Consider the following 14,508-nt stretch of genomic DNA (forward strand, 5'->3'; position numbering starts at 1 on the left):
ATTAGTTAATTGTTCACCTCAGTAGTAATTGTTACCTCAGTAGTAATTGTTTACCTCAGTAGTAATTGTTCACCTCAGTAGTAATTGTTTACCTCAGTAGTAATTGTTTACCTCAGTAGTAATTGTTTACCTCAGTTGTAGTTGTTCACCTCAGTAGTAATTGTTTACCTCAGTAGTAGTTGTTTACCTCAGTAGTAGTTGTTCACCTCAGTAGTAATTGTTTACCTCAGTAGTAATTGTTTACCTCAGTAGTAGTTGTTCACCTCAGTAGTAGTTGTTCACCTCAGTAGTAATTGTTCACCTCAGTAGTAATTGTTCACCTCAGTAGTAATTGTTTACCTCAGTAGTAATTGTTTACCTCAGTAGTAATTGTTTACCTCAGTAGTAGTTCACCTCAGTAGTAATTGTTTACCTCAGTAGTAATTGTTCACCTCAGTAGTAATTGTTTTACCTCAGTAGTAGTTGTTCACCTCAGTAGTAATTGTTCACCTCAGTAGTAATTGTTCACCTCAGTAGTAATTGTTACCCAGTAGTAGTTGTTCACCTCAGTAGTAATTGTTTACCTCAGTAGTAATTGTTTACCTCAGTAGTAATTGTTTACCTCAGTAGTAATTGTTTACCTCAGAAGATGCACTCACTGGCGTCCATGGTCTTCACTTCAGACGGCTTCTCAGCCGCAAAACATCTTTCCCATATTTACTGTATAACTTACTGCATTCTGGAAATGATGGCATGGTTGATAAGAATACTTTGTATAGGACAGGGCCAAGGCAGAGCTATACAGAACTCTGTATAGGACAGGGCCAAGGCAGAGCTATACAGAACTCTGTATAGGACAGGGCCAAGGCAGAGCTGTATAGAACTCTGTATAGGACAGGGCCAAGGCAGAGCTGTATAGAACTCTGTATAGGACAGGGCCAAGTCAGCATAATGTTGACCGAACACCATGTTGTTAGATGCCTGGCTGATGTTAGACTCTGTCAGCCACTGACTTTCCATCTGGCACTGGGTTAGACTAGGGCTAAGACATAAGAGGCATAACAAGTATAGAGATGTCAGAATTTCTAAGGTATTGGAACAGGCTTGAGACTACACAGGTCTAAAGGTTAATAAAGGTCAAAAGGCTCTGCATTAATACAGTATGTATATCTGAGAGAACGTCATTTAGTGTTCAGACTCATCAAAACTATAGAGCCTCTTCATACTAAACAGTGGTTGCTGTGAGGTGTCCTCCTCACTCTGTTGGTCCTCTCTTCCCTCCTGCAGCAGAAGACGTTTGCGGCCAGCCCATACTCAGACCCCATCACGGTGAAGCTCCACAGCGGTATGTCTCTCCATGCTGAGGACCCAGAGATGCTGTGGGTCATGGGCCCTGTCCTGGCTGTTGTACTCATCATCATCATCGTCATCGCCATCCTGCTCTTCAAGAGGTAACTACGCTGCCACGCCAACTTTCTGCTTATAGGTGACAATTGTGGGCACTAAAAAGTTAGGTGGCACCATCGTATTGGCAGAACAATTAGCAATGGTCATCAAAATTGTTAAATAAAAAATACAAAAAATGATAATAAATGCAACAGTTGGACAGTGGATGAAGATATACTGTTCAGGGATTTCGGTGGAAATTCAGGTATTCAATTTATTGTCAAATGTTTTATCTTTTATTCTTAGAATGCACTCATATATACATTTTCTAATGATATCAGATATAAAAAATATATATTTTGTGTTAAAATAAAGAACATTATATGTGCCTAATTTACATAAATACACAGGGTGTTTTTCCATGTATGAATAAATTAACATAACGGGGTAGAACAGGCTTGCAACCACCAACAACTTGCTCTGTCTAGGCCTACCTGCACTCACCTGTGCTGTCCAGACTTCCTCATTAATTACTGTTATCACATTCTGTTGCATTATTCAACAAATGTGTCAATAGCAGGATTTCCTCAGATGAAAAATTACACTTGGCTCCAGATTACACCTATCTATACATACTTTACATTGTTTGTGAGATCAGACATAATATCACTATAATACGAGTGTTCATTTTTGGAATTTGCTTTCATTTCAGTGCATCTTATTTTTTTACAGTTCAACTGTACTAAATCATTGCTTTTTTAAATTCCACAAAAAATGTACACCAATCTAAATAAATGTACCTTTCTTCTCTTTCAAATCAAATTAAATCTAATTTTATTTGTCACAATACAACAGGTGTGGACCTTACAGTGAAATTCTTACTTAACCAACAATGCAGTTTTAAGAAAATACAACAAAAAAAAGAGTAAGAGATAAGAATAACAAATAATTAAAGAGCAGCAGTAAATAACAATAGCGGGCCTATACAGACTATGTCTAGGTGGCTGGAGTCTTTGACAATTTTTAGGGACTTCCTCTGGCACCACCTGGTATAGAGGTCCTGGATGGCAGGATGCTTGGCCCCGGTGATGTACTGGGCCGTACACACTACCCTCTGTAGTGCCTTGCGGTCGGAGGATGAGCAGTTGCCATACCAGGCAGTGATGCAACCCGTCAGGATGCTCTCGATGGTGCAGCTGTAAAACCTTTTGAGGATCTGAGGACCCATGCCAGACTTTTCAGTCTCCTAGGGGGAATAGGTTTTGTCGTGCCCTCTTCACAAATGTCTTGGTGTGTTTGGACCATGTTAGTTTGTTGGTGATGTGGACACCAAGGAACTTGAAGCTCTCAACCTGCTCCACTACAGCCCCGTTGATGAGAATGGGGGCGTGCTCGGTCCTCCTTTTCCTGTAGTTCACAATCATCTCCCTTTGTCTTGATCACGTTGAGGGAGATGTTTTTGTCCTTGTACCACACAGTCAGGTCTCTGACCTCCTCCCTATAGGCTGTCTCATCATTGTCGGTCATCAGGCCTACCACTGTTGTGTCATCAGCAAACTTAATGATGGTGTTGGAGTCGTGCCTGGCCATGCAGTCATGAGTGAACAGGGAGTACAGGAGGGGACTGAGCACGCACCCCTGAGGGGCCCCCGTGTTGAGGATCAGTGTGGCAGATGTGTTGTTACCTACCCCTACCACCTGGGGGTGGCCCGTCAGGAAGTCCAGGATCCAGTTGCAGAGGGAGGTGTTTAGTCCCAGGGTCCTTAGCTTAGTGATGAGTTTTGAGGGCACTATGGTGTTGAATGCTGAGCTGTAGTCAATTAATAGCATTCTCATATAGGTGTTCCTTTTGTCCAGGTGTAAAAGGGCAGTGTGGAGTGCAATAGAGATTGCATCATCTGTGGATCTGTTGGGCTAGTATGCAAATTAGAGTGGGTCTAGGGTTTCTGGGATAAGGGTGTTGATGTGAGCCATGACCAGCCTTTCAATGCACTTCATGACTACAGACGTGAGTGCTACGGATCGGTAGTCATTTAGGCAGGTTACCTTAGTGTTCTTGGGCACATGCACTATGGTTGTCTGCTTAAAACATGTTGGTATTACAGACTCGGACAGGGAGAGGTTGAAAATGTCAGTGAAGACACTTGCCAGTTGGTCAGCGCATGCTCGGGGTACATGTTCTGGTAATCCCTCTGGCCCAGCGGCCTTGTGAATGTTGACCTGTTTAAAGGTCTTACTCACATCGGCTGCGGAGAGCGTGATCACATACTTTCTTGTGATGTAAGTGTCGAGACGATGCGATTTAGGTGACAAGTGGATTTCGCACCCTTCAAACACAGAAAGTAGATGGCTGGAAAAGACAGATCCTCAGGTGGGCGGGGCATGCTCATTGCTAGAACAATTGCTGCAATGAATGTGCAACAGGGCACTCTTGTGTTTGTGGATAGATTTTCAGCTGTACGTGGCTGCTTGTGTTCTCAGGAAAGTGACATTATTGCTAAGGATAGTTAGGACATGACTGAAAACAATGTTTTTTCATCATTTTGACAGCCAAATGTTTCAAGCAATAATATGTTATCTCTGAGGTTTGTTATTCAATGTTTATCTCAATTCTGACTCCTTGAATTATCATCTTAAAGCAGTCCCTGGAGGTTTTATTTTCCCTCTTTTACTTAACTTACAACCATAAAACAAGTTGTATTTAAGATTGATTATAAATGACATCCGTTCGTTGGAGTTCAGTGGTTCCTCAATTAAGACAGACAGGCATTCATCTAGCCTGGGCCTGAAGGCTCTGTGAGGACTTTCTCCTTGGAGTAGGCACATGGGAGGCTGCTCAGTCAAGTAGCCTGCAGCCCTGCTCTCCCACGCAGGTTAACAGTTGGCCCAGCCGTGTTTTCTCTGCTCTGTTTGAGTGGGGCTGTCCTTAGGCCAGACATCTGGAGCTTCTGACTGAGCAAGCGTTAGAGAGAGAGGGAAGAGGAGGATCCACATGGTCCCTTCCGCTGATGATGACATCTCAGCTAGCTACAACACTGTTGGGGACATGTTGGGATGGGTCTGTCGCTGTCGATCTGTTCAACTCTTTCATCACCATCCTCTCTTACTGGGTGTTCAGTCTTTCATTCTAAGACCAGAGAGACACTCTTCAGTCTCTGGGGTAGCTCTCCTTACTTCTCAGAAGGCTTCACCTTACTTCTCCTTAGTCTGGTGATCAGAAGGAGCCAGAGCTCAACTCGCTCGTACACACCAACCCAGGAAAGTAAAGTAGTGAGCTGAACTCAGCTGAACAAGTAATTCAATTTTATTTAAAAAAAATTCAGGTCTAAGTCCTTTTGGCTTTGAGGGCAGTTGTCAGTGACAGCACAGAGCACTGCAGAGAGCGTTAGCTGCTCTCTCTGTGTGGATAAGCCCAGCCAGGGCTGGCTTCAATGGAAGGAGGGTGGATGATTTCTTCACAGCAAATGAGAAGAAATCTTTTGAAGTGGCCTGATTTAGCATGCCTATTTGACTGCATAGGCCTATAGCTCTCTGAAGTCCATACCAGGAGCCATTGCAACTTTGTATGACTTGGAAGTAATTTAGCTAAAATGGATTATCCTCAAACTTAAATGATTGTAACTTCAACAAAATGTAAAATACAGTTGAAGAGGACGATCGAAAGACATTTCAACAGTTGCAAAAGTGGTGAAACAGAGGTTATGTATATAGGGGTGAAACAGAGGTTATGTATATAGGGGTGAAACAGAGGTTATGTATATAGGGGTGAAACAGAGGTTATGTATAGTAGGGGTGAAACAGACGTTATGTATATAGGGGTGAAACAGAGGTTAGGTATATAGGGGTGAAACAGAGGTTAGGTATATGGGGGTGAAACAGAGGTTATGTATATAGGGGTGAAACAGAGGTTATGTATATAGGGGTGAAACAGACGTTATGTATATGGGGGTGAAACAGAGGTTATGTATATAGGGGTGAAACAGAGGTTACGTATATAGGGGTGAAACAGAGGTTATGTATATAGGGGTGAAACAGAGGTTACGTATATAGGGGTGAAACAGAGGTTATGTATATAGGGGTGAAACAGGCCACTGGGCACACACTGGTTGAATCAACGTTGTTTCCACATAATTTCAAAAACATTACGTGGAATAGATGTTGAATTGTCTGTTACCAGTGGGAGAAATTATGTATATGAGAACACCATCCTCATCTTTCCACACAATGTATTAGGATGAAAGTTCATACCAGGACATTAGTTGCAAGATGCAGCCTACTGTATTTCCACTCAGCTAGTACAATATTTACATCAAGTAACCTAAAGGAGCATAGTGCACCATCATCAAACTGTCCAACACCACAGAATATAATATCCTCCCGGCCTTTTCTCATAGCATATGCATTTTAAGAGAAAGGGTTGTAAAGAAAAAAAATATATTAAAAAAACTTGTTGAAGATTATCATAGTGGCAGGGATTGAGATCTGGGCCCCTAGAGGAAAAACTCATTTTCTAAATGTCAGCGTCGACATCTGAATAAAACTGCAGGGCTGAGAGGGTGGAGGAGGGAGGGAGGGATAAAGGGGTGAAGTAAAGAGCTCGTATAAATCTGGTTCCCTATCCACTGCTTCTATGCTTCAACCCTGCTGCTGACAATCTGTCATTTAATTCTCCCTCTATCTCTTTCCCTCTTTCTCTCTGTCTTCTCCCTCACTCACTTCCCTGCTTTCTGTGGATGCAGCAAAAAAGAAAGGTTAGTATTTCTTTCCAGCGGGGTATACTACGAAGTAGATTCAATGAGTTAGCCAGCTAACTAGCCTAAATATTCAGAAAAATACATTTGGAGGGGAAGTATAAGCTGGAAATGGGCATGGTCTAGTTGAAAGAACAACCAAAAACATATACCTACATTTAGCTTTCTAAATTAATCAGACAAACTATAGTTATTTCTGGTTGTTTTTCATAGATAGCTGGCTAACTAATTGAACCTACTTTGTAGTATGTTTGACACCTTACACCCCTTTCCCCCTTCTCCAACCCTGACGTGGCTGTCACTCTGCAGCACAGCCACCCTCTCCTCGCTCCTGCCCTCCCCTTACTCCACTCTTCTTCTCTATAAGATGTGCTTCTGGGTCAGGCCGCTCTGTTCTGTTCTGACTCAGAGTGACAGACTGACATACTCTTTGTTTCTGCTACACTGTCAAGATCACACATCACACCACTATGCCATGTCTTGTGTCTTTGGCTGGTGTGTTGTTGAGTGTTTTTTCACAAGAGACATACAGTACCAGTCAAAAGTTTGGACACACCCACTCATTCAAGGGTTTTTATTTATATTTACTATTTTCTACATTGTAGAATAATAATGAAGACATCAAAACTTTGAAATAACACATATGGAATAATGTAGTAACCAAAAAAGTGTTTGACAAATCAAAATATATTTTAGATTTTAGATTCTTCAAAGTAGCCACCCATTGCCTTGATGACAGCTTTGTATACTCTTGGCATTCTCTCAACCAGCTTCGCCTGGAATGCTTTTCCAACAGTCTTGAAGGAGTTCCCACATATGCTGAGCACTTATTGGCTGCTTTTCCTTCACTCTGCAGTCCAACTCATCCCAAACCATCTCAATTGGGTCGAGGTCGGGAGATTGTGGAGGCCAGGTCATCTAATGCAGCACTCCATTGCTCTCCTTCTTTGTCAAATAGCCCTTGCACAGCCTGGAGGTGTGTTGGGTCATTGTCCTGTTGAAAAACAAATGATAGTCCCACTAAGCGCAAACCAGATGGGATGGCATATCGCTGCAGAATGCTTTGGTAGCCATGCTGGTTAAGTGTGCCTTGAATTCTAAATAAATCAGTGACAGTTTCACCAGCAAAGCACCCCCACACCATCACACCTCCTCCTCCATGATTCACGGTGGGAACCACACATGCAGAGATCATCCGTTCACCTACTCTGCGTCTCACAAAGACACGGCGGTTGGAACCAAAAATCTCAAATTTGGGCTCATCAGATCAAAGGACAGATTTCCACCGGTCTTATGTCCATTGCTCGTGTTTCTTGATCCAAGCAACTCTCTTCTTATTGGTGTCCTTTAGTAGTGGTTTCTTTGCAGCAATTCAACCATGAATGACTGATTCTCGCAGTCTCCTTTGAACAGTTGATGTTGAGATGTGTCTGTTACTTGAACACTGTGAGGCATTTATTTGGGCTGCAATCTGAGGTGCAGTTAACTCTAATGAACTTATCCTCTGCAGCAGAGGTAACTTTGGGTCTTCCTTTCCTGTGTCGGTCCTCATGAGAGCCAGTTTTATCATAGCGCCTGATGGTTTTTGCAACTGCACTTGAAGAAACTTAAAAAATGCTTGAAATGTTCCTGATTAACTGACCTTCATGTCTAAAAGTAATGATGGACTGTCGTTTCTCTTTGCTTATTTGAGCTGTTCTTGCCATAATATGGACTTGGTCTTTTACTAAAAAGGGCTATCTGCTGTATACCACCCCTACCTTGTCACAACACAACTGATTGGCTCAAACGCATTAAAGGAAAGAAATTCCACAAATTAACTTTTAACAAGGCACACCTGTTAATTGAAATGCATTCCAGGTGACGACCTCCTGAAGCTGGTTGAGAGAATGCCAAGAGTGTGCAAAGCTGTCATCAAGGCAAAGGGTGTCTACTTTAAAGAATCTAAAATCTAAAAGATATTTAGATTTGTTTAGCACTTTTTTGATTACTACATATGTGTTATTTCATAGTTTTCATGTCTTTCTACAATGTAGAAAGTAGTGAAAATGAAGAAAAACCCTTGAATGAGTAGGTGTGTCCAAACTATTGACTAGTACTGTATACATTTTAAAATACAAAAACACAGTCATGGGAAGTAGAAATAAAACATAAAAAACATTCCTTCACAAATAAGTCTCCAATCAATACTTTAAATTGCCTGAACGGCACCACAACATCAAAATTAAATGTATTTAGAATTTTGTTCCAGCAATACGGTGCATTAAAACTAAAAGCAGATTCACCTAGCTCAGTGGAGACCCTAGGAACCTCAAGAGTTAACCAATCCTGTTTACGGGTTAGGCAACTCAGGTGTCTATTTTTTATTTATTTAAATGTAACCTTTATTTAACTAGGCAAGCCAGTTAAGAACACAAATTCTTATTTACAATGATGGCCTACCCCGGCAAAATCCGGACAACGCTGGGCCAATTGTGCGCCGCCCTATGGGACTCCCAATCACGGCCAGATGTGAAGCAGCCTTGAGTCAAACCAGGGACTGTAGTGACGCCTCTTGCATTTAGATGCAGTGCCACTGTGCCACATGGGTCTAAACTTCAACAGCCGTTACATAAGACGAAAGTTTATGAAGTAGGGCCTACAGGACTTTAGTGAAATCCAACCAACCTTTTGATACAGGATGCAGTGATGAGTATCAAAACTGTCAGCTGTAACAAAACAAAGGGCACTATGGTAGATGGCACCCAAAGGTTTAAGTATTAGCAGCTGCACTTAGATAAATAATATCACCATAATTAAGAACAGATTAAAAGGTTGACTGAATAATCTGCATCCTACTGCTTAGAGAAAGGCACGATCTGTTTCTGTAGAAAAAGTCAACTTTAAATGTTAGCTTCTTAACCAATCTAAGTATGTACACTACCGTTCAAAAGTTTGGGGTCACTTAGAAATGTCCTTGTTTTTGAAATAAAAGCAATTTTTTTGTCCATTTAAAATAACATCAAATTGATCAGAAATACAGTGTAGACATTGTTAATGTTGTAAATGACTATTGTAGCTGGAAACGGCAGATTTTTTGTGGAATATCTACATAGGTGTACAGAGGCCCATTATCAGCAACCATCACTCCTGTGTTCCAATGGCACGTTGTGTTAGCTAATCCAAGATTATCATTTTAAAAGGCTAATTGATCATTAGAAAACCCTTTTGCAATTATGTTAGCACAGCTGAAAACAGTTGTGCTGATTAAAGAAGCAATAAAACTGGCCTTCTTTAGACTAGTTGAGTATCTGGAGCATCAGCATTTGTGAGTTCGATTACAGGCTCAACATGGCCAGAAACAAAGATTTTCTTCTGAAGCTTGTCAGTCTATTCTTGTTCTGAGAAATGAAGGTTATTCCATGCAAGAAATTGCCAAGAAACTGAAGATSTCGTARAACGCTGTGTACTACTCCCTTCACAAAYCAGCGCAAACTAGCRCTAACCAGAATAGAAAGAGGAGTGGGAGGCCCCGGTGCACAACTGAGCAAGAGGACAAGTACTTTAGAGTGTCTAGTTCGAGCAACAGATGCCTCACAATTCCTAAACTGGCAGCTTCATTAAATAGTACCCGCAAAACACCAGTCTCAACGTCAACAGTGAATAGGTGACTCTGGGATGCTGATTGGAGAACCATCTAATGAGTGAACATGTAGTTCATCTGAAACATTATTACGAGAGTTTAAAAGCAACATGTATTTCATTTTGCCCATTTTAAGCACACCTTTTAAATCGGTAAGTGATTCCAGGATAGCTATAAAACCTGACTGTAGTTTTGATACAGCCAGATCAACAGTCAGGGCAATAGCATACATAACAGTATAATCTGCATATAGATGAAGTTTACCATTTTTTACAGATTGACCAATGGTGTTTATATAAATAGTGAAGAGAACAGGTCCCAAAATCAATCCCTGTGGTACACCTTTATGAAATTCAGACTTAACCCCATGAATCACGATGGCCTAGGGGTTAGGTTTAGAGTTTGGGTTAGTGCGTTAGGTTTAGGGTTAGGAGTTAGGGTTAGGGGTTAAGATTAGGGTCAAGGTTAGGGTTAGGGAAAATAAGATTTTGAATGAGAATCAATTGTTTGGTCCCCATAAGGATAGTAAAACAAACGTGTGTGTTAGTGTGTTTGTCTGCAGCTCTCACGCCTTTCAAATTAAAAGCCAAAGTTGCAGTTAAAATTACATGATGTTCCCTAGGCAATAGTCAGAATGACAAAGTGCTCTTCCCCTCCCCACACCTCCTTATGTCATGCCTCCATGCTTTATTATGATCTCCGTCTCCATGAGTGTGTCCCAAATAGCCCCCTATTCCCTATATAGTGGACTACTTTTTACCGGAGCCCTATGGGATTTTGTCAAAAGTACTGCACTGCATAGGGAATAGGGTGCTATTTGAGACTCAGTCTAAGTTTAGGGCTAGTAACCTAACTGTCACCTCCCATAGACAGCTATGCATGGCAGCACTAATAGCTTTCCTTGTGAGACAGCCAGCTGAACACATCAGTAGCATCACTCAGCAATGGAGGCTGCTACACTCAGACACACGTTAGCGCGATGTTAGTGCTACCCAAAGAAATAAACACAGGCTTTAGTGCATTAGTGTGGCAGCAGCTGTAACATGGCAACACTTAAGACCTCAGTTAGCATGCTAGCGCTAGGAGACACAGTGTGGTGCGTTGGGAATGGAGGACATAGGCTCCAGCAGATATGCTCTCTCTATAACACTCTCACTCGCTCTTCTCTCTATCCCTCGATCGTCCCTCTCTCTCACCATCCCTTCCGCTCTCCTCCTTTTCTTTTTGGTTCTCTCCCTCCATCTCCCTTCCTCCCTCCCTATCTCTCCTCCTTCCCTCTCTCCCCTTCCTCCCTCTCCCCCATCCCTCCTATATCTCCCTCTCTCTCCCCCCCTTCTCTTTCTTTCTCCACCTCTGTAATTAGCAAGCCTTCCTACTCTGTCACTGCGGCTGATCTGTTAATTGCTCAGCCTGTTTGTTTTCACACGTTCATATGGGGGAAATTAGAGGTTTTAATGAGCGTAAACCCAAAACTGTGTCACCACTTTCCCCCCAGCTGTGTAGACAGTGAAGTGGGTCCTCACCTCGTCAACTGAGGAACACACAGCTTGGCAGACACACCGTGTTATTTATCAAGTTATTTAACGGCACCCTATTCACTATATAGTGCACTACTTTTGATCAGAGCTGAAGGCACTAGTCCAAAGTAGTGCACTATAGGGAGTAGGTTGCCCTTTGGGACGTAAAAATACTACTTACTGAAGAGTAGAGGTGTGTCTCTGCTTCAGGGAGTTACACACCTCAACAGACACAACATCAGCTTTTAACTCCACTCCAGGCACAAGTTGAGCATTCTCCTGGTTGCCGGTATCTTCCACATCAATGCAGGAACCAACAGCTATCTCAATGACACAGTCATGATACAACAGTGATGGTTCTGTGACTGGGGTTTCCAGCCAGCTGACCACTACAGTGTGGTTACATTCCAATGCCCATACAATCATACCACCTCKTTCAGTCTACCACCATACATGCCCAATGACATTACTTATTTATAAGTAGTATGCTAGTGTTTTTATTGGAGCTCGTCTCATGGTCTCTCCTCCCTGTCTCTCTCCCCAGGAAACGAGCATCTCCCTCTGCCAAGGATGAACACTCTGCTGGGGTGAAGGACTCTCTGCTGGCCCACTCCTCTGATCCTGTGGAGATGAGACGACTCAACTATCAGAACACAAGGTATAGACACACACACACACACACACACCACAAACACACACACACACACACACACCCACACACACACACACACAAACACACACACACACACACCACACACACAACAACACACACAACACACACACACACACACACACACACACACACACACACACACATTAGCACGCATGATGTATAGATACACACAAAGTCACAGACCCAGACACACTAGCAGACAAACAACCACTGACACACTTATATTCAGATTTAGCTGTTGTTCAACCATGGCCAAACTATCCACCTCAGTGCCTGCAGACAAATCTCCAACAAGGTAACTTATAAAACCTGGTCTCTATTCAAACCACTGCTCACACTCTCTCACACTCCTATGATATGATACATTCTGATGAATGTGTAGCTATTGGTAACCACTGTGCTAGGAGAAGCAATTGAATGCAGTTCACATTACAGCCTTCAAGCATAAAACACTTCAGAGTTAAGGCTTCTACTGTAGATGATTCAGCTTAATTACAACAATATCAGATGCTGGTTATCGCAAATTAAATATGGTTTTGATTAGTTGAATGTGGATAATAATCAGTCCAGTGTATACTCTCTACTGGATATCATCATCTTGGCTTTGTAATATCGGAGGATTGTTGTGGATGTGAAGGATTGTCACATGGCTTAGTGAACTAGGATCATATGTCTTGTTGTATTAGTAGTACTTGGGTGTCAGTGAAGTTGGAAAGGGAGTTGCTGTAGTTGAGGATGAGGACTGTCTATCGGTCAACAACCCAAAGCTCTTGTCTAGTCGACGAGATGTCCTCTGCCTCTTCACCTTCATTTATGACCATTATAGAAAGAAGCCTTAAAGGGGTCTTAACTCTGCCCATACTGCTTCTCATCTCACTGTGAAGTAAAGCGAGAGAGAGAGAGAGAGAGAGGGTGGGGAGGGGCTTACATGGGAATTGCTACAGTATATTATCCATCCGTTTTCAGTGGCTCTTTGGCTCTTCTAGTGGACACAAATGGCACCCTATTCCCTATGGGCCCTGGTTGAAAGTATTGTACTATTTAGGGAATAGGGTACCGTTTGGGACGCATACTCTCTGTCTCTTCTTCTAGTGGACTGCACTGACCCAGCTTGGTAATTAAACACTGTTGAATGCAGCATGGAGAGTCTTGAGCTTTGAACTTAGCAGAGGAATTAAGCCCACAGAATCTCTCTCTAACTCATTCTCTGAACATCAAACTCGTTCTGTCTCTCACCCTTGCTTTCTGTGCTCTCGTCTCTCTCGCATCTCTCTCTTCTCTTTCCTCTCTCTCCTCTCTCTCTTCTCTATCTTTTCTCTCTTCTCTATCTTTTCTCTCTTCTCTTTCCTCTCTCTCCTCTCTCTCTCTTCTCTATCTTTTCTCTCATCTCTATCTTTTCTCTCTCCTCTATCATTTCTCTATGTTTTCTCTCTCCTCTCTCCTCTTTCTCTTCTCTCTCTCTCCTCTCTCTCTCTCGCTAACGCACTACTCTTTCTTTATGAGCTCTCTCTCGTCCTCTTTCTCTCCTTCCCTCTATGTGCCTTATCTCCCTCTTTCTAACTCTTCATCTCATCCCTCATTCCTATTTTCATCTCTTTCAAACCCTCTCTTTTCTCTCCCCCCTCCACCCCTCCCTCCCTCTCTCCATCACTCTGTGGGTGTTTTCTAGTAGTTTGCTATGAGATCGGCAGCTTGTGAGTCTTTAGCAGTAGGGGGTACATAGCAGATGTTGTTTACACAAATAGAGGCAGGTATGTTGTTGACTAATTTGCCAGCCTCTTACTTTTTGTGTCCTTGTGAGCACAATAAAGATGTGTTCTAATAGCTCAGTTCTATACTATTGATGCCTCTGTTGTCTTCTTAAGCACTCTACAGAGTAGTAGTACCTATAGTCAAGAATATGCTTTCAAGTATATGTCTCAGACAGTTATGTGTCATGGTAGGCCTGGACCCAATATTGTGAAGTGAAATCGAACAATTCAGTTCGGATCCAGGCTACTGTCATGGACGTAGGCTGAAACTAAGAGGACTGTTGGAATTCCAGGCTAACAGACTGACTCACTTCGGGTGTACAGACATATACACAGCCAGGCCCTTCTGAAAACCTTGGGTCTCTTTCTCTATCCCCCCTTTCTCTTTCTCCTAATCCTTCTTTACCCTCTTCTCTTCTCCCCTCCTCCCGTCCCTTCCCCCTTTAACATGAATGATCCCTCTGGTATTGGTTGTTGAGTACGACACACCGACCTCCCCCGTCTTCTCCCCACAGGTTCCAGTGACCCCAGTTGCCCGAACACTCCAAGTTAGTTTCCATTTCTCCTGTGTTTTCTACCTATTTAAACCCATCCCCATCCTCTCTCTGTGTGTCTCTCTCTCACGCTCTCTCTCTATCTCACTCTCTCTCTCTCTCACATCTCTCCTCTTCTCGTCTCTGTCTCATCTCTCTCTCTCTTCTCTCTCTCTCTCTTCTCCTCTCTCTCTCCTCTTCTCCGGTCTCTCTCTCTCTCTCTCTCTCACACTCTCTCTCTCACTTCGTCTCTCTGTCTTCTCTCCTCTCTCTCTACTCTCTCTTCTCTCTCTCTG

At 42.6% G+C, this 14,508-nt stretch overlaps 1 protein-coding gene across 1 annotated transcript in view; it reads left to right on the forward strand.

Annotated features, from left to right (window-relative positions):
• LOC111975557 (receptor-type tyrosine-protein phosphatase F-like) overlaps positions 1-14,508 on the forward strand; it is a 172,065-nt gene that overhangs the window by 121,281 nt on the left and 36,276 nt on the right. The window contains 3 exon segments of the mRNA XM_070447653.1: positions 1,267-1,430; positions 11,800-11,906; positions 14,189-14,227. Coding sequence (XP_070303754.1) covers positions 1,267-1,430; positions 11,800-11,906; positions 14,189-14,227 — 310 coding nt within the window.

This window comes from Salvelinus sp. IW2-2015, linkage group LG16, assembly GCF_002910315.2.
Source record: "Salvelinus sp. IW2-2015 linkage group LG16, ASM291031v2, whole genome shotgun sequence".
NCBI classification, from domain to species: domain Eukaryota; kingdom Metazoa; phylum Chordata; class Actinopteri; order Salmoniformes; family Salmonidae; genus Salvelinus; species Salvelinus sp. IW2-2015.